At 41.3% G+C, this 21287-nt stretch overlaps 1 protein-coding gene across 6 annotated transcripts in view; it reads left to right on the top strand.

Moving 5' to 3' along the window:
- carmil3 (capping protein regulator and myosin 1 linker 3) overlaps nucleotides 1–21287 on the top strand; it is a 147982-nt gene that overhangs the window by 82003 nt on the left and 44692 nt on the right. For all 6 annotated transcript variants that reach the window (XM_079651797.1, XM_079651796.1, XM_079651798.1 and 3 more), the window contains 4 exons: nucleotides 1385–1494; nucleotides 2710–2787; nucleotides 10731–10807; nucleotides 17751–17855. In XM_079651797.1, the coding sequence (XP_079507923.1) occupies nucleotides 1385–1494; nucleotides 2710–2787; nucleotides 10731–10807; nucleotides 17751–17855 (370 nt within the window). The remainder of the gene's footprint in view (nucleotides 1–1384; nucleotides 1495–2709; nucleotides 2788–10730; nucleotides 10808–17750; nucleotides 17856–21287) is intronic.

Here is a 21287-nt window from a genome sequence, read left to right as displayed (position 1 = left end):
CGCAGACACTATCTGTGAGATGTGATCAGATATGCAAAAAGGCAGATATCTCTCACATGCACCCACACAAGAGGCATTGATTTGACTTCTACTACTATTTCTCTGTTTAAAATAATAACACGTTTTTTCAAATGTATATTTGATCACATTTTTATTTAATGTTGTTATATTTATCTTACAAGATCACATTTGTATTGTTTTATTTTATTCAATTTGATCTTTACTTAATTGTATTACATTTTGTATATTTAATTGAGTTCATTAGATAATGGAGCAAGTGCTCCAACATCCATGCTTTATTTATATTTTCCCATTTTATCTGAAATAATTGTATATTTAGCTTGTTTTGTTTTATGTTTTTTACTTTATAATATAAAGAACAAATGTTGCAAGATACATATTTGTTTACTTTTATCAATTTAAATTCATCTTTTTTTGTTTATCTCTTTTATGCTACTGTTACAAGATCCAATTATTTTCATATTTATTTCTATTTTATTTGATTCAATTTATTGTATTATATTTCCTTTTCGTTTTTCTTTCTTTATGTTGTTTTATTCTATAATGGAACAACTCTTACCATATCCTATTTTAGATATGTTTTTATCCTATTTCTCTTATTTAGTTGTATTATTTCTGATTCTGATTCACACGGACTTAATGGCTTCTTCAAGTCTGATGGATAGGCAAAGTGTGAGGGGGTGGGGGGGATTAGACACCCTGTCCCCTCTTCCCCTCATTTGGCTCCTAATCGCTACAAATTAGGGATGAAGAGCTTAGCGCCTTGCTAGCGTCAGTGCAGCACATGCTGGCCTCCCCAAAGCCTTAAACAGGAGGAATGTATTCCCTACAATTTAGACTAGTGAACAGATTAATGATGCTTGTAAACTTTTTTTATTTGTCTGTGCTGCTCGATATTTCTCCCGTGTTGTTATTGTGTCTATATTTAATCTTCGACTTGCCATTCCGCACCGTGCTTTGCATCACTCAGGGCGAAGATTTTTAATGAGGGCTTCCATCGGGCCCGTGGGTGTAATTGTGTAGTGATCTGATTTTAAAAGAATGATTTTCTTTTGTTTCGGCTTTACGGGTACATACCAGGATACAGGGGGGAAGTGTCTAGCTTCCTCCTAAAATCTTCTTTTGATACTATCCTGCCATCGGAGCTCACTTGTCTCTGCGCAATTATTTAGTTTGCCACATTGATCGCTCACCCTCCTGCATTATGTACTTTTGTATTTATTAGTTGTTAATAAGTCACGTCCAGAGAAAAAAAAGATCATTATAAGATCATTAAACTGACTTTGGGATGCATATCATTTGATTATTGAAACTAATTTTCCCTCTCCTTTTTATTTCACCTCTATCATGACCCCCCCATTAGGTGTGGTTACTTTGTCCCAGGCGTTGTGTTCAAGTGACGACTACTCCAATTCTCTACTGCATCTGGACCTCAGTAAAAACCCCGGGGTTCTGTCTGGAGAGGACGCAACAGTAAGGAAGCAAATACCATTCAGAAATTATCCTTACTTCGTTTTTCTATTTTGTTGTTTCTATACACATTTTTTGTTGTGCATAACAAAACCTGAGTGAAAATGACGTACATTAAAGAAAAAAATAAGTTTCCAAAAAGTTGTTAAGGTGTCAAGTTTCATGTTTTAGATCAAATATACTTTTATTTATCCAAAAATGTAATGTTGTTTTGTTAACGCAGCATGTTTAACAAGGCCTTGCGCCCCATTTAAAAGTGCTTCTGCATTAGCTTCAAATAAGCCAAGTGCTACGTAAATGTTCTGACAGATATAATACTTGCAATAAGCTAAGTCTGGAACCTGTATCTAAGGACTTAAAGAATATTAGAGGTGTTGTACTCTCTTGCACTCAAAGTAAACATTCACAATGGTTTGCCATTGGACATTTGGACCATAAATGGTTTAATGTAAACCGTTAGCATTCTTCTTTCAAAGAGAATTAGGAAAGCAAAGGGTTTCCTGTTATGAACCAATGAGTATACCATCAGTAAAGACATTTACCAATCAGAGGATCAGTGGTTTGATCCCACCAGTGTTTTTGTTCAAGATACTTAGCCCTAAATGGTTCCCAGCGTTATGTCTATGCTATTGAAGTGTACGTGTAAGGGAAACCTCTGCAGCAATGGAGAGTCAGGACTCAGAGAGACACAAGGAGAGTTGGAGCTTTGATGTCAAACAATGATAGTTTATTACAAGTATAACGGCCGGAGAATTCATATCACAAGTCACAGCAGCAAAAGGTTCTGACTGCACGGGTGGGTTGCCATGTACATTCTGCCCAGCCTCTCTCTAGATAGACCTTTTAACTAGTTCAGAGAGAGTAAACAACATATTTGGGGAGATGGTGCGTAAACACCTGGAGACACTGAATCACTTATCTGACTCTTAGGCTCTGTGACCGAGAGTTGACCAGTCATAAACTGGTAATGTCAACAATAGCTGAGACTTCCCATTCCTTAAGACAGATAACAGACTTAGGGTTGGTCGTAAACGTCAACACACAGAAAAGGTTAGACTCCTAGGAGTAAGACAAAATTAATATTTAATATTAGTATGTATGCTTTGGATCAAAGCATATGCTAAATAACATGTGTTCTAATGTACAGACAATTTATATGTGCTTGTATTTTCTTCCTTTATCTGTTCTCTAAAAGACATTGTCCTTGTTCCCCTGCAGAACCTGTACCTGTTCCTGGCCCAGCCCAACTGCCTGGTCCACCTGGACCTCTCTGGGACAGACTGCACCGTGGACTCGGTTAGTACGCTCTGTCTCTGTTACAGTTGATATCCAGTCATCGCTGTCTGAATTCCCCTTTAGGATAGGATTCAGGCCAAGAAACAGAAAGTGGGTTTCGTCCTGAATAAGAATCGCTCTCCTCACAAAAACAATGCTAACTCACAGTCTTCCTCCGAGCTCCTCTGTGCATAATGCTTTTAGTGATGCTCTCAAGATGCTCTACAATAGAAACACACAGCCTCTTATGAATTATACAAGCAGAACATCATCTGAATTGCATCCAGGAGCTTTTGTTTTCAGGCGTTTGTTCAAGTCTTTGTCACTTCAGAGGGATGACTTTGTCCGTGTTGTGCGGCTAAATTTATTTTGCCACTGTGACAAAACGGTGTCTCGCCGCATTAGCAGATACAAGCTCACAGCTGAAAGGATGACGGAGCTTTCTCTCTTTCTCTGAAAGAGTTCAGTGACCACGCTGGAGTGAGCCTGCCCCTGCTGGATACCGCTGACATTGCAATTATTCTTGTCGATACACAACAGAAAATGTTCTAAGTTACAGATATACTCGGGATGTTTTTCGTCTCTGTGTCCCTTTGGAAAATGGAAGAGGTTTGTGAAGAGAGCCAGCTCAGATTTGTTGTTTGTGTCCCATCGTCAGTGCTGCATTGCTGCTGACAGGACGGCGTGCAGCAGGGACCTGCGGGGATAGAAAGAACAGACAGAAATATCTGATTTATTGTGTTCTTCGTTGCCGGGTGATAAGAGGTCAGTCAGCCAGAGATTTACTCTAAGCTCTGCTGTTGCTCAGTGACACCACGGCATTGAATTCTCAGAGTCCCCCCACTCTATATTGCCATTTAGCCTCACACCAACCTTTTTGCCTTCTTAAAGGGGCCCTATTATTGTTTTTGGGGTCCATTACCCCTCTGCCTGAAACGCTTCGATTGTAGTCCTTTGTTTACTTCTGTAACATAGTGACATCACTATGGGTTAAACGCACTTGCGCTTCTATTGGCCTACACACTGTACGTGATTTGCTAAGCGGTTGACTGATCAGAAAAGAGCCGGCTAGCTAACCAATCGGACTGTGTTCTTCCCCTTGATGGAAAGTAACTTACCCAAGCTACGGTACTTCAATATTCAAGTACGTCTTTGCTCCACTACATTTTAGAGTACAATTTTGAGCTTTTCACTAGTTTTTTTGATTATTTGTCATACAAAATATAATATAATTGGCTTCTAATAATTTTTGAATTGATAAATTATTTAAATCATAATCGTACTCAAGTTGTTTTTCTCAAAATGTAAGCCAAATTTGTATTTCTCTTTTTTCATTGAAAGCTCAGATACAGCTCAGGCACAATGGACAGTAAAACAGTAAGGATGATTACAAACAGTGATTTAAGATTTTAATGCGTTCAGATTTTTGATTGCCTTTTAATGAGTGGGAAATTGTATCCAGCAGAATAATGCCGTATTCTGCCACTAAGAATAATAACTACCACATAAATAATACTATATCGAATGAAAGGAACCATTCTGTTGAGTGTTTTTACTTCTGCTACTGAAGTGCATTTCTATGACAATACTTCATTTTTCTTATAGTAGTATGTTTATCGGCGCTCGTGTATTACTATATTTTAAATTAAAGGATCCAAATACTTCTGTTACTCTCACCTTTGGCTTTTTCTTACTACACTGGGCCATATGAAATTATAATTGTAGTCAGCCATGTGTGTGGGTGATAGTCCTCTCTGAGGTTTGAGGGGACGCTGGCGTGTTTTTCGCCGCTCTTCATGCCAACGCTTACTTCACGTGTCTACCACTCCCTGCCATCAATCTATTTAATTCCCTTACACAGCGGAAAGATTGTTCTCCTCTGGTTTTGTGTTTCTGCCATCTCCGTTGCTCAGCCGACTATGTTTAGCTGCTGTTTAGCTCTTAACCTCTGCCACCCTGCCATTAGCAAAACGAGCTCACCATCACGCTCTGCTATCCGCGTAGTCCCCGTTCCGGAATTCTCCGACTGGGCTCCTCTCTGCCACACTCCTAGGACTATCCACAAACCCTCCCTCAGTCCGGCCATTCCAACTGGGCTGTTTTCCATCACCGCTGCCGAGGTTCGAGGTCCGGTTTCTGCAGGGCTAACGGTGCTAGCTGCTAGCTGGCTCGCCGCTCTTCTCGTGATGCTGCTCCAATATTCCTCGCTGGAACTTCGTAACTTGTTCTACCACACTATCCCTGACTGCCTGGCCGTTATCAAATCCCTTGGGCTTCTGCGTCGTCCCCGCTACATACACCTGGCATCCAGATGCAAGTTTTTCTACTCCAAAACTCCTATCCCCGCAGTTATTTCTGACAGACGGTCTGTCGCACGGCGATGTCGTCATCACAACAAACAACGTCATCCGACCAAACCTCCCGTTCGCTCTATCTACCTGAGGTCCCTGGCCTGTGCTGACAGTGTGCTGGTTTCTCCCTCCCTGTTCCCCCCAGCAGCTATGAACAACTATGTAACATTTATGCTGCAGAATACCCGCTCCTTCAACAACAAAGCACCACTCATCCATGACGTTATCACTGACAGAAGCATTGACATCCTATGCTTAACAGAGACATGGCAAAATCAGCAGGACTTTGTGACACTCAATCAAGCTACACCCCCAGGCTATTTGTACATCCAGAAGCTCCGCTCCCTGGGTCGTGTTGGTGGATTGGCTGTTATCCACCGAGCTGGCATCCTGGTTAAAGAACTCCCAGTACCTACTACCACCTCATTTGAGTGTGTTGTCTTCAAACTGTCCGGGTCTGCTCCGCTCCAGGTGGCCCTCATTTACCGCCCACCTAAAGCTTCCACTACCTTCCTGTCTGAGCTGTCTGAGTTACTCACCTCTCTCTGCTCCATGTCTCCATCAACTCTCCTGCTCGGTGATTTTAACATCCACGTTGACTCCAGTAACTGCACATTCGCTGCTGAATTCCTCTCACTTTTGGACTGCTTCAGCATCCAGCAACATGTCCTGGGCCCCACCCACATCAAAGGCCACACGCTGGATCTGGTGTGCTCTACCGGCTCTCCGCCCCCCGACCTACAGCGCCTCGACCTGGCTGTATTTGACCATCACGCTATCCTCTTCACTGTTCCGGTTTCCCTGCCCTGGCAGCATCCTCAACGCACCATTATGTTTAGGAACATTAAGACTGTGAGTGCACCGGCCCTATTCGACCTGATAGCTACCCACATGGCCTCGGGTCCCTCCGACTCCACCGTGGACGGCCTGGTAGCCCACTACAACACTGCCCTATCCCTCAGTCTCAACTCTCTCGCCCCCATTAAAACCCGGACAGTTTCCTTCACCCGCCCTGCCCCCTGGTTCACCACCAAACTCCGCTGTTTGAAGGCCTCTGGTCGCCAGCTGGAGAGGCTCTCCAAAAAAACTGGCCTCACAGTCCACCTCCTGGCTTTTCGTGACAATGTCAAAACATATAAGGAAGCTCTCTCCCATGCCAAGACTCACTACTACTCCCGTCTCATTGGTGCCCAGCAAAGCAACCCCAGAAGACTGTTCTCCACCATCAACCGCCTACTACGGCCCCCCGACGCCCCCCAGCCCTCAGGGGCTCCCGATCTGTGCTCCAAATTCCTCGACTTCTTCCAGGCGAAAGTCGAGGCCATCCATCAGCAGCTCCTGGTGACTGGCCCTCCCCCCCTACCTGCACCTCAGCCACCTTGTAACGCACCCCAAGCGCCGCCCCTCTCCCACTCCAACCTCTCCTCCTTCTCCCCTGTGGATGCTCTCCAAGTGGCCAAACTGGTCAGCTCGGCCAAGACCTCCATCTGCTCCCTGGACCCCATGCCCACAGCCCTGGTCAAGGACTGCCTACCCACCCTCTGTCCCTACATGGTGGTCATTATCAACGCTTCTCTGGCTCCTGGTATAGTCCCCACCAGCTTCAAAATGGCCTCAGTCACCCCTATACTAAAAAAACCTGGCCTGGACCCCGATGACCTCCAGAACCACCGGCCGATCTCCAACCTTCCCTTCCTCAGCAAAACTCTGGAAAGAGTGGTCGCCGGCCAACTCCATCTCCACATGTCCAACCATGAGCTCTATGAGCCCTTCCAATCTGGCTTCAGACAGCAACACAGCACTGAGACCGCCCTCATCAAGATCACCAACGATCTCCTCATTGCTGCTGACTCTGGCCGCCTCAGCATCCTCATCCTCCTGGACCTCTCTGCAGCGTTTGACACTATCTCTCACAACATCCTCCTCACCCGCCTCTCAGACCTCCTAGGTGTCACTGGCACAGCGCTGTCCTGGTTGACATCCTACCTCCACAACAGGAAACAGTTTGTCTCCATCAGTGGCTCAAACTCACCCCCAGCCCCAGTCCCACGGTGTTCCCCAGGGCTCTGTGCTTGGCCCCCTCCTGTTCACCATTTACATGCTCCCCCTCGGCCAGATCATCCGACATCATGGACTCAATTTCCACTGCTACGCTGATGATACCCAACTGTATCTCAGCACCACTCCATCCTCCCAGCTCCCCCCTCAGTCTCTCATCAACTGCCTGCAAGACATCAAAACATGGATGTAACAGCAATAAAACAGAGCTCATGGTTGTGGCACCCAAGGCCCTGCTCCAGAAGGTTGGTGACTTCGTCCTTGAGGTCGACGGCTGCTCCAACTCCCCATCTCCTGAAGCCCGCAACCTGGGTGTCATCCTCGACTCCACCCTTTCCTTCCATTCCCACGTCAAATCTGTGACCAAATCAACCTTTTACCACCTAAGGAACATTGCCAGACTCCGACCGTCACTCTCGGAGTCGGTTGCCGAAACCCTAGTGCATGCTTTTGTCTCCACCCGCTTGGATTACTGCAATGGTGTCCTGTTCGGGGTTCCCAACAAAACCCTGGACAGGCTCCAGTATGTCTAAAACTGTGCTGCTAGGGTACTCACACACACAAAGCCGTGGCAGCACATCACTCCCTCATCCACCTACACTGGTTGCCGGTCAAGTCCCGCATATCCTACAAAGTCCTCCTCCTCACCTACAAGTCCCTCCATGCCCTTGCCCCCCAGTACCTATCGGACATCCTTCACCCACATGACCCACCGCGGAACCTGCGGTCCTCAGACTCTGGCCTGCTTACCACCCCCCGCACCAAACTGCGAACCTTCGGGGACAGGGCCTTCAGTGTGGCAGCCCCCACCCTCTGGAACGCTCTCCCTGCGGAGATTCGCAACATCCCCACACTCGACGCCTTCAAAAGGGCCCTCAAGTCCCATCTGTTTGCCAAGGCTTTCGGCCCCTATATCGATCTGTTGTTTTGCCTGTCTGACTTTTTGTTTTGTTATGTTTGTTTTTTGCCCTATTACTTGTAAAGCAACCTTGGGTCCCTTGAAAGGCGCTATATAAATCCAAGCTATTATTATTATTATTATTATCATTACAATGCCTTGCGACTCACTGTACGTGTGTTTGCCCTTTAGTCCATTGTAAACCCCAAAGAGCAGTCAGCTTGTCAGCCAGGGATCTCTTTCAGCAGGGGCCATCAAGTGAGTTTTGAATGATGTGCATCCATACTGCCTGATTGGACACTTCAACTTTGTCCCCTCGTATTTCTCTTTAAAAATCCTCTTGAGACAAAAAAGAGAAACTCACGTTTTGGTAATTGTCGTTTATCCCGTTGTGAGAAACTGTCTGAGGGAGAATTTGTCTCTTTTAGTGTTGGCCCGTTGGATTGAATTATTAATAAATTCCTGTTTTAATCTGCGTTGATGCACCGACAAGGGTCGATTAGTCAATTTGTGTGAGGGATGGCACTGCCAGGGTAAAATGGATTTGTCCGATAGTTTAACCTCTCGCTAGCGATTAGATGCGGCTCAAGTCTTACGAGAAATTGGGTTTTGATGCCCTGAAACTCTCTCCTGTCCAATAAACACAAGTAAATCATCTTTATGTCAACATTAATTGGGTCACTAACACAGATATATTAATTTCTGTACCTTCCAGAGCCCTGCAGAGTTTGAATTCGAGCCTTACCTTCCCAAGATAAGAGTGGGATTGGTTATGTATTTTGATGGATGGTACATGAATGCTTCATGATGACACTTTGATCCTATAGTGACACAGAATAATTCATTTTTTCCAGTGGCTCTTTTTCTATACTTAATGTGAATCTTGACATTTTATTAATATTCATTCTTAACTCATCTAATTTGCTGGTGGTTTCAGCTCTATTCTGATTCAGTTTAATACAATTACTCGTCTTATTGCCCATTTGGTCCCGCTATCGGGAATTCGTAAGCTCGCTCTGACCGCCCTTTCCGTACATACTTTGAAGTATTGGTAGGAGCACAATATCTGCTATATTTAGCTCTGTTGCTGGAGCTAGGGAGCAATTACCCTGAAATGGGCAAGAACATAAAAAATGTTTAATTTCCAACTATATGGGCCTAAATAACTCAAATTCATGGTTTCATTTCAAATATGTCTTTTATTTTCCCATTTAGGGACATTTTTATTCAACAATCTCAAAGATAAAGCATGGCTCAAACAGGGGCAATGATGGTCTTTTTGTGTTCCCCCCTCACCATGAGGTTGACATGTGGTACACACACTCACTCATGTTCCGCTTAGGATGAGCTGTTAAAACTTCTTTCCTGTAGTGCCATGTCTCAGATTTGAATCTGTCTGGATTTTTAGTTTTATGCCCATACTTGTACTTTGTGCTTACATTCTAAAGACAAATTGGGTCCATTGTTAAATGTTGTACCTGTATTTGGCGCATTTATTGGTAGCCAAAGTTCTGCTTAACAGAGCTGCTAGCATGGCGGTAGACTCTTGCTTTTAGCATCACATTTAATTTAAAAATGAAAAAAAAGCCTGAGCAGGCAGTTGTTAGGAATTAGTTCACTCAATAACAGGGTAGAAAATAATATTTGTCCGGTGCCTTGCTCAAGGGCACCACGGCAGGGCCCAGGAGGTGAATTGGGAACTCTCCAAGTAGCAGTCCACACTCCTTATTTAGGTCTGTTTGGGGACTTGAACCAGCGACCCTACGATTCCCAGTCCAAGCCCCGACCGACTGAGCCACTGCCAGCATTTGATGGAAATACCTATGATCTCATTGGAATCAATTGAAAAGAGAGCCTTGCTCTCAGAAAAAGGCGCTATGTGGATACAGGCCCTTAGTTACTACTGTACTTGAGGAAATGCTACTTTCCACCTCTGCTTACAGCTGACCACCAAATATATGTATCATAAACTACCAGAGCCAAATCCCTCTATCAGCACTTCCCCGACAGAACTGAGTTGCAACAATTTAGGGTCTCGGATGAAAATAAATCAGTGCCTTGCTCCAGTGCACAAATTAAGACGGCAGCATTTTAATTGGAACAAATAATGTGGTTGTTTTGAACTGTGTTTTTTCGGAAATAAGTTTTCTTCCACATCACTTGTTTCTTCCTCAACTGTCAAGTAACTACATGTTCATTATACTTGTGTCCGTGTGATTGTAGAAACGTAATGAGAAATGTTGCATCATCTCCCATAAACCCTTACCATATGGCCCAAAAAGGATCAAATCAATCCTAAAACAAATAGCCAAGACGGCTTTGTCCTGATTTGACCAGATGTAACATCTCATTTGTTCTGCTCTATTACTTGCCCCAATCTGCAGAGGCTTCTACAATATTCTATAATCTAATGCCATCTATAATGCACCAGTGACACATTAGGGGACATTTTTATTGAAGACGCTCCTGCCAAGGAAGAAATACAGTTCAGAGGCATCACTTTTTTTTAGCGTGTTCGAAATGCATTTGTGTCTTATTTAATCTGTGCTATAGCTACTCGTTTGTGCTGTGTTCAAGAGCCAACAAAACTGTTATACAACACTCTCTGTAGAGAACAAAACTCATTTATCACTCTGTCTTTCTGTTTTCTTTGCCAGTTGTTTGGGGCCTTGCTGCGAGGCTGTTGCGCTGACCTCTCCTACCTGAACCTCTCCAAGAACTCCTTCTCTCACAGGTGGGCCTCATCTCCATTGCAAACCCTTTTGTTGTTGTTGTTTTTTTTTTTAAATAAATGTAGTTCCCTTCTGACTCAGCCAAACAGCTCTGGAGATATTCCAGTCAGGAGCAGAACAAGCATCCTCATTTATTTCCCGCCGCAGATTAGCATTTGGCCCTGGACCTCGCTAACGTAATTAGTGTGCATGCTTGGCTCGCCCCCGTAACTTGTTCCGACTCGCTGCATATACACTTTGCCTGCAGAATGAGTTCCCGTCTGTCTCTCAATGTACACATGTCTCTGTTTGCTAACAAGTTTTCCATCTGTCAAGCACTTGTTAGCGTGCCCACAAGTCTTTTGTCTTTTTTTATTGTGTTTGTGTGTTTGTGTTTACCTAGCTATCAGGCAGTCGGGCCTCATCATGTTGAGTCCCCCAGGTGCCCAGGAGATTCTCTGCTCAGCATATTACATTACAGAATTACTGGGGAAGGAGTCGGTTGAAAAATGAGACCAATTTTAGATGGGAATTATGGTTCCAATCCCCAGGCACCCACGCCTGCATGTTTCTCTCACTTTCTCCCTCTAATTGTTTCGTTTCTATCTGCTGTGTTCTTCAGTCCATCTTCTACTTTTTACATTTTTTGTAACAATCTTGCCAGGTTAAAACTGATAAGTAAAATTAAAGAGGCCCTATTCTGCTCGTTGGGGTATTCCCTTTGCCATAATGTGTTTTTATATAGGGGTTCTGTGCATGTAAATGGTCTGCAAAGGCTAAAATCCCAAAGTTCCCTCCTCAAATGTAGTCCTTTGTATACATCAGCGACATTGTGACATCACTACCTTACACTTGCGCTTCTATTGGCTAGTGCTCCAACACATTGTACTTGATAGGCTTCTATCATATCACAACAGAGCCGGTCACCTAACCAATGAGAGCAGATTGGGCTCTTTTTTCAGACAGAGGGGGATAGAAGGTGCTGCAGCACAGGCAGTATGAGAAAAATAAAGAGCTTTTTGAACATTGAAGCATGGAGACATGTCACAGTAGAGACACTACATACAAACACAAACCCCTTTTAAAGGTTGAGATATAATGCAAGTGCGATACTAAAGGCAGGTGATATTTGAATTGACATTAGTGCAGCAGTTTTGTTTGAACTGCAAAACAGACCAAAAGTTAGCATTTCAAAATATCAGAAATTAGATTAAGACAATATACTTACAAATAATTTGAACAAACCTGGAACAATCTTGAAAACAAATTATAAAAAATAAGTTAAAGGTCTACATATAATAATAATAATAATAATAATAATAATAATAATAATAATAATAATAATAATAATAATGTATTGCTAATGGGAGGTAATATTTAAATATACCTTAGGAGAGCAGCAACTAAAACTACAAAGGGACAAAAAATAAGCATTGAAAAATCATATCAAACTAGATTAAAACCAAATGTGAAACAAGTGTTTCCCACAGATCTGAAATATACGTGGGGGGGGGGGCGTAAGGTAAGTTGAGGTGACGTGCAACAACAACAACAACAACATTAACCTTTCTGTTGGTCGCTTGTGAGCAGACCCTTCACGTGAAGGCAGAGCGAACAGGCACAGCCAGGGCCGGACCGAGACAATAAGTCAGGCCGGAAATTATACACCCAGCCAGGCAACTGCCAATCTTTTTGCCATTTTGCTGGATTTATTTGTCAATATTTACAGCGTTGATGCCCATAGTGATAGCCCTATAGTTTACATCTACTACCCACAAATAAATATATGGACATGGGTTATTATTTAAATAAAATTGTAAATGTCTTTAGGAACCTGTCCATGTGATTTGAAGTGGGGGTGGACCTCATCCTTTTTTTCATCTTCCCTGCTACATTTCCCTTCTGTGAATCCAGGGTCTTGCTGGGGCTCTTGACCACACAAAACTCATTTCTTATGAGATTGAATTTCCCAGCATTCCACTCGCCTTTTCCTGGAGACCTCCTCACTCCATCCATCTTCTGCACTTTTTTTTTAAATCCCTTTTTTCCATTTCTTTTTTTTTTCTCAGCTCCTCATCTTCCACTTATATTCCCTTCTCCTCTTTTTCCTATCTATCATCCCTCCTCCCTCTTTCTCCACAAATCTTCCCTCCCCCATTATGCATCCCGCTCTTCATAGTTCATCCCACCACTGGCCGGTCATGGGGCCTCTGATATTAAATGCTCAGTTCTTCAGGTCTGACGGAGCCACAAAGCTGAACGGAGCTGATAAGAACCCCCCGGCTGCCGCTAATGCATATGCAACCGACTCCCTCAGAACCTTTACGTGCACACACACACACACACACGAGACACAATGAGCAGCTCATATAGATACAGTTACACACATGTACACATGGGGTAACAAGCTGCTGATACGCCCCCCTGGAGTGTGTTTTGTGAGGGAGACAGTGACACAGTATCTGCTCATGCGACAGAAGCCTTTCTGTATCAGCGCGGTCCTGACAGGCGGTATGCTAATCGGTACAAATGGGTCAAAGAAAAGCTGCTGTTCCACGCACTGGGAGTTTATCACAGTAGCAATGACAGGGGCTTGTAAAGCAGCCCCATCTTAATGTATTCTTCTTATTGCCTTCCACTATTACTCACTCTCTAATGACCGTTTCCCATCTTTCTCCTTCGTAACTTGACATTCTTCTACCCTTTTCCCCCTAATCTATCCAAAATGTTCTTTTATTCGTTTCCTCACTTCCGTTTTATCATCTGTGTGGGGAACATTTCAGAGCATTATGAAATAATCGATTGTAGTTGCAACTTAAAATCAACTGCTGTCTAGAGAAAGGATATTATAATACTTGCAAGTATGTGTGGCGTATTTGGACACAAATATGAAACATTCATTTAGAAAATTCAGAAACACAAGCACATCAGTCTAACGTGGCTGATTTCTGTCTGCTAGGTCTAATAAGTGAAACATCTGCATGAACATTCATTTACATACTTAAACTTGCACAAAACATAATATTTCAAAAAGTGTGATTGCTACTAACCTGCAAAACACACTGACTGACGCTATTCAGCACTCTTACTCAACTTATTATTCAGCATTACTCCATATTAGCAATCATATTGTGTAGGACCCCCTTTTGTGGCCAAAATTACCGTCTCCATGAAGGAGTGTACTTTGTCTGCAACAATGTTGAGATAGGTGGTACGTGTCAAAGTAACATCCACATGAAAGGCAGGACCCAAGGTTTCCCAGCAGAATAGTAAGACTAATATTACTGAAGGCCTCGTATATGGCGTCCTCCTTTAGAGTGGCACCCAGAAGTCAGCAACAGACATCAGAGCACAGTAGGTCTTCAAGTTCCTAAAACATCATCTATGCCAGGTGCACCCTATGCAACAAACCCAAATCATAGAAATGTTTCTTTGCAGAATAAAAGAACATATAATTGTCATTGTAATAAGCTTAAAAAAAGTAATAAGCTTAAAAAAATAGTAATAGTAATAAGCTTAAAAAAAGGGGGAAAAAAGCTTACTCAACAATATTGCATGCACTGATCAGTTATTTTGAAATGTTCTTGACAGTTTCTTGTTTTTTCCCCCATCGAAGTAATGATCTACTCTGACCTCAAACTGAACCCTACCCATTAGATTGCCTAAAATTGTATATGTGGAAGACCGTTTAAAAATCTGGTATCTCAAATGTTGAATTACCTTAGGATAACATGGAATTTCCATTACACGTACGGTCAACTTCATATTTCCATAATATTTGGGAAATTAAATATATATTATTCAAGAAGTAGAAGGTTTTTTAACCTTGTAAGTGTGTGGTTAGGGATTCAAATTAACACCGACCAAGTGCTAATTGTGGCCTGTATCTTTGTGGGTTTACAAGCCAACTCAGCTGATCTTAAATCAAATTCTGAGGGGCTTGTCTTTAACGGTGCAATCACACCAGTCAGTGTAAATCACTGGTTCATGTGAGCGAGGGCAGTAAGGGCTTACACTGGCAGGGCAATATGCACAAAGGCATTAGATGAAGCGGAATATAAATTGCTGGGGTGTAGTGATTATTCATTTTATTCTCAGCCAGTCACATCACCGCTCCATAGCAATTAAAACAGCTGTGCCAAACACATGGGGACAAAGTTTGCTCCGTTATCACAGGGGAAAGCAGAGCAGCTTTTTACTTATGAAGTCCTAAAGGTTTAGATAAAGGTTTAACGTGATGCTAAAGGCAGGTTAATTTGCATAAGTAGAGCAGCTTTCTCGTTAAGTGAAACGATAAAAAGAGAACAGAAATAATCATTGAAGAGCAGTTTCCGTAATCTGAAATTAAATTAAAACAATTTCCTAAGAGCAAAAGGAAAACTAACCTAAAACAATCTTCTATTAAAAAATATATATTTAAAAAAAAAATTCAAGGTTTTGATGAGATGTGATATTTTAATTAGCACAAGTAGTTATTAAAGGAGTAATTAAATTCGTTAATGTGTCAGTTAATATTAAGAAGACCAAGTGTCATTTAAAGTTGAAGCATATTCAAAGTATTAGTGGAAGTTTAAATGCATGAACAGAGGTCGATGTTGTTAGAAAAAAATGAGTCCAGCTTTCAGTGAAATTTGAAGTGCTCTTACAACTGCTGAAATGATCAATTGATTGGGAAAACAAGTAAATTATCTGAAGCATATATTTAAAAATCTATACAACCAAAAATGTTTACCTTTTTTTTTTTATTGTAATGCACATGTGTATTTTGACAACAATTACATGAATCAGCGAATTTGCAGTTTTTCCCACACTAAAATAATGCTAGTAGTTTATAGTGTTTTTGAAGTGTCAGCAGTTGATCCATCACCTTGACCGAGACCTTGATATCTCCTCTATTGGACGGGTTATCGGTAGAACTGTAACTATGAGATGACAAGTAATTTTGTTAACAAAAAAAGGAAAATAAAGCTATTTTCATAATCAATTTAGTTGAATGTGAAAATGAGAACAAATGCTGTTTTCAGGCTCCTTTAATGTAAGTTTCGCTGCTATTCTCTGTTTGAATGTAATACATTCAAATAATTGTAATAAAAAGTAAATATCTTTGAGTTTTGGACTGACATACCAACTGAAAAAAGTGTACAGTATTTCAAATACAATTCTGACTTTTGTTAACAATTTATCTTGATAAAACATTTGAAGCATAATTGATGTTGAATTTTGTGCAGACATTCATGGCCAACACAATGTACATTTTCACTCTCCAATATAACTTAGTCCATTACTTTTTATGCCATATTAAGTTAAAAACAGACGAAAAACATTCCCATCAGATGCTGTTGTACTTTGTGTTGAGTTCTTTTTCACAACTGCTAACATGGACAATCAGAAAAGTGAACATATGGGAGACGATATACCTTCTAGTGTCAGTAATACCCATATGTCATTGAGTGTGAGCATGCTGATGATAGCATGTAGCTCATGGCAGGGCTGTTATTTTGTATGACTTGATAACGCTATGATGAGTGACTTTATTATGAAAGCAAAAAAAAAGATTCCCTCAACCATCTGGCGCTAATTGATTCTGTAGCACAAGAAAAGAAGTACAACAAAGTGAAGGAAACATGTTGCATGCAGTCATTTTGATGCGTGACACCAAAAGACACAGCTGTAGTTAATAACATTAATGACTGCAGTCCATATATGGATCTGAGCCCTCGTTAACCAAATTAGTAACACCTGCTGTGCTCTCCCTGCAATGATGAGTTCAAATGTCTACCAGGGAAAATGGAAAGATTAATTATCTAGAAGAACATAATTGGTTCCCTCTCCTATAAGAGTGACTTTTTGCATTGTGGCTAATGAACAACTAAAATTATGAGTCGTGTTAGCTAAAGTGCCTCGTCACGGAAACGGCGCTCGTTGATTAGGATGATGGTGAAAAAATGTAGCCGTAAAACTAAACCAAAAAAAGCCATCTGCAAGTAAATAACACATTGTGCCTGAAAATGGGTAGCAGGTTATATGTTCCTGAAAACGAACCTAATTTTCCCCTCTCCTCCAATGCTCCTCATAATTTTCTCCCGCTGTTCCCGGACCCCCTCCTTATCCTCCCCTACTGGGTTTGATTTGTGCAGTGGGGGCAGATTGCTTTGACAAGTTCTTCATAGAGATTCGAACCAGCGTACCGCATGCATCCTCTGTATGCAGATGATAGTCCCTTTTATTTGAAAGGTCTTTGAGGGATGTTTTACGTACACCCACACTGCCCTTCCTCTGATGACGGGCTGATGCAATATGTTTCCAGCAGATGGTAGGATAATTGGTCAATGTTACCTTTTTAACCGGGGCCGGTAATTAACGTCAACTTCACCTTTTCCGAGTCTGTGTGATATAATAAATGTCACAGCCAGTGTCTGTCTTCTTCTCTTTCCCTCACTCCCGTTGTTCCGTTTCTTCTCTGTCAGCTCTCCACTTGTCTGCTGCAAACTTCCTGTCACTCTCTATCAGCATATCGACTTCGCCCGTCATCCGCCTCCCCGTCACCAACGGCTTCTTATCTCGTCATTTGCTCACCTTCCTTTTGGTTTCCGTCAGCCTTTCGGTCTGATTGTGCTCCATCTATTATGCTCACCCTCTGTCTCTGCTCTTTGGAAATCTTTCTTTTGTTTTTCTTCACTGTTTTTTGCTGCTTTCTCAAATTTGAATCAACCTGAAAACGGCTATATATTTACCACTATCTTAAAAGGTAGACTCCCCTTATTTTCGTTAACTCTCAGGATATTTAACCAAATACATTTTATGGACTTCGCCATCCAGGAGATTGGGCTATGCCGCAAATGCTATACAATTCATAATCATCATTTGTTCACCTTCCTTTTGTTTTCTGTCCGTCCAGCATCTGTGCTCTGTCTATTGTGCTGACCCTCTGTCTCTGCTGTTTTTCCTTTCTTTTCTATTTCCCAGGAAAGCGAGAGATTCTCTGCCAACATTCCGCCAGTTCTTCAGCTCCGCATTCAGCCTGACCCATGTCAGCCTGGCCTCGGTGAAAGTCCCTCCTGATATGCTGAGGTGAGTCTCTGTCAGAGAAAAAGGGTTTTCAAGGAAAAAACTGTTTTTGAACAGCAAATGGATCTCTACAGTACACCTTACAGTACTCTTGGAGGTGTGCAACATTTGTGTTTTATTTACGTCGAGATTATATTCAGATTATACTCCGAAAATATATAGAAGTCCTATGTAAATGCAGCCATGGTATATTAAAGATGTTATCATCCTAACAACTTTGGGGAGTGATGAGATGCAGATGGCCGATGCTACTTTGAAAAATCCATCTCTCTGAGAAATATAAATATAAATAAAATATTCAAAGATAAACAATTCAGTCCGATAAGCACATCAAAGCAAAAATGCGCTGTCAAGATACTCAGTTATTTATTTTTTTAAGGAATGGCTGGTTTGACAGAAGAAGTGACCTGTGAAAAATAAACCCTCCAGATTCACAAGTGGGAGAAAAAAAACTTCAGTGACTGTCATAAATATACCAAAGCCACATCTGAAAATGCAAGCAGAATGTTAAGTGGACACATATAAAGGTATGAATGTTCTGGTTTAAAGAACCCAGCAGTACAGAGGAAATGGGAAACTGCGTATGTTGTAATTGATATCTATTGGCTTAGATGGCAACAGATAACATCATATAATGTGTAGTTTACGGAGGTTTTGGACGTTAAATAACAATTAGACATTTCATAATCGAACATGCTGTATCCAAATCTGTATTTGTAAAATAGCTTGAGTTCCACTCATTTAGACTTTCACTTTGGGAAAAAGCGGAGAAGTGTTATCGGATTGGTCGGTTGTATCTGCAAATATCCTAAAGGGGAAGTACGTGCATTAAAACAATTAAAACAAGGTATTCCAATGGTCTTAGACATTTGAAAATATTAAGATAAACTCTCTCTCAGTTCCCCAAAACTAGAGCTCTAAAGCTCAAATGTGTGATGTCATCAGGTTAGGGTTTAGAGTATGACGTCTTTAACAGCTCCCTAGGCAATGAATTGCAAAATAGATTATAGAGACATAGAATTTGTTTTGTGCAGAGCTCAACAATAGAATAAAAGCTGATTTGGGTATTAAAGAAAAAACATTCAGTTGTTCCCCCAAAAATCAGTCTCAAAAAGTATATTTGGGACAAAAAGTTGGATTGATAAGTCTCATTGACCTTGGTTAACTTCCCTAATTAGTTGATGCCCAATAATGATTAATTTGGTAACCAAATCCTTAAGCAGTATTTGCAGCTGTGTTTGTTGTGGGACTGTGATTATATAATGAATATTCCTTTGATGGTGATCAGCTTTCCCTTGTGTATTATCTTCTGTGACAGCCAATTGGCAAACTATTACTTTCCCCTCTCTGAACAGGGTGTACATGCTGAGCTAGAAAGATAAACACCAATTTAAGCCAAGATGTAATTTACACGTCAAACAGACCAGCACATATTGAATTCATTCTAGATCTCTTCCTAACCTCTTTTCACCGACCTCAATGGAAAAGGTCATAAGGTCAAAGAAAGATGAAATGGAGATCTCATTAGGTTTTAGGAAAGAAAATATAACTGCACTTACCGAAAAACAACTTTATGTATAACTTAATATAAAGGCAACAGTGAAAAACTCAAACCTGTCCCTTTTCAATGTATCAAAACATTCCATTTAGCACATTAAACAGTGACGGCACATTTAATTGATGCTCTCAAAAGGAACTGTGGAGCGGCATTATCTCCTTTCCATTCATAACGGATTGCAGGGTTCCTACAGTCATTAACAACCTGGAAAAGTCATGGAAATTCAAATTGCCAATTCCAGGCCCTGGAAAAGTTATGGAACAATTTTTTTTTTTGGAAAAGTCATAGAAATGTAACTAAAGTTGCATCAAATATAATTTATATTTTATCTAATCGCCAAAATAGTAATACTATAACAATAATACATACTGTATAGTGAAACGTAAAATGGCATTTAACTGACGAGGTGTTTTGCTGGTGAGAGATTTTAGTGGCTTTAGCGTGTAGGAGCTAGTAAGCCTACTATTTGATTTGTTTTAGATAGGCACAACATGTTCCATATGCAGACCTTATTTTCCTGTTCCATGTTAAAATAAACCATTTTCAGTGGTACCGCTGAGAAAGAGTAATTTCTTTGGTCATGGAAAGTTAGGTTAAGGTCATTGAAAAGTCATTGAAAATTATTGGTGAAAGAGTGTATGAACCCTGGGATTGTCCAGTGTTCCCTATACTAAAGGATACAAGGAGGGGAGCATTGAAGCACCTTTCCGTAGCATTTAGACAACCTAACCAGCTCCTATAATGGCTGCCATTTCAAACTTCCGGGTCATTTCACTCTGTTAGGAATCTTCCTAAGCATAAATAACTATTGGACCGGAGTAGCGCAAAACCTATTAAAGCTTTCTTACCCAGTTGAGCCTTCACTTGGAAAAGACATGACCAACTATTGTGATTAAAGACTATAATTACTGTCAGATTACTGTGCAATAAAAGTGCAATATATGATAGAGGTTTCAAAGTCCTAATGGTACTATAATGCTAAAAAATTAATTCTTTATTGAACAAAAACTTCTCCCAGCCTTTCTATCGCAAATGTCCCAGTATGAGTACATCCATATAATTAGCTTATAGAACATTGTGAATGAGCCAATATGGAGGTGTAGGAGACCTTCATTTGAATATTGGAGCCCACGTTCCTCCTCAGATTGCAGTCCAGAAGCTCTATGCAAACATACATCTAGAGACCAATGGTGAATTTAATCTAACAAAAATTACACAGTCTATATTTAGCTACAAAGAAGGTTCATGATGTTAGTGGTTTATATAGACCTTCATGTTGCCTGTTATTTCTATCTGTACACCCTTTTCCCGGCTGATTCCACCTCTCTGTGTCAGCCACCATTTATGAATCTGAACAAGATACTGGGGCCAATCGTACTAAATTTGACTCCACCCGTGATGCTTTAGGGTGCTTAAGTTGAATTGGACACTTAAGTCCTTTTATATTCTATATTCAACCTTCAGCAAAGCACTTTTAAAAATACAATATTTTGCTATGTGAGGCTTGGACTCTTAAAGAGCTCATACCATATGGAGTGTAGTTTGTAGTAGGTTCAATGGGGATTAATCATCAAGGCACGCATTAGATTGCTCTTCGACAATGGAGCCATTTTCTATTATGTTGTTGGACTGGCCTTCAATCGGAGGAGGCAGATTGAACTCCCCGTATTGGCCGGAATCCACCTTACAGACGTGTCTCTGTGCAGGACTCTATATCCTTCCAGAAGATCTGAAGCATCTCAAAGATAGCGGAGAAACAACAAAGAACGTTTCCCAACGAGACTAGAAGGAATATTGCTTTACTACAGTTTCTGTAGTAGGTGTGTAGCCCGCTGTTGTCGCTTCTCTTAGCCAAAAAACACGATCAATAGCGCTGT

Source organism: Notothenia rossii (genome assembly GCF_949606895.1).
Source record: "Notothenia rossii genome assembly, chromosome: 9".
NCBI lineage: Eukaryota > Metazoa > Chordata > Actinopteri > Perciformes > Nototheniidae > Notothenia > Notothenia rossii.
The sequence above is the reverse complement of the archived record's forward strand: the minus strand, read 5'-3'. Positions and strand labels throughout refer to the sequence as shown.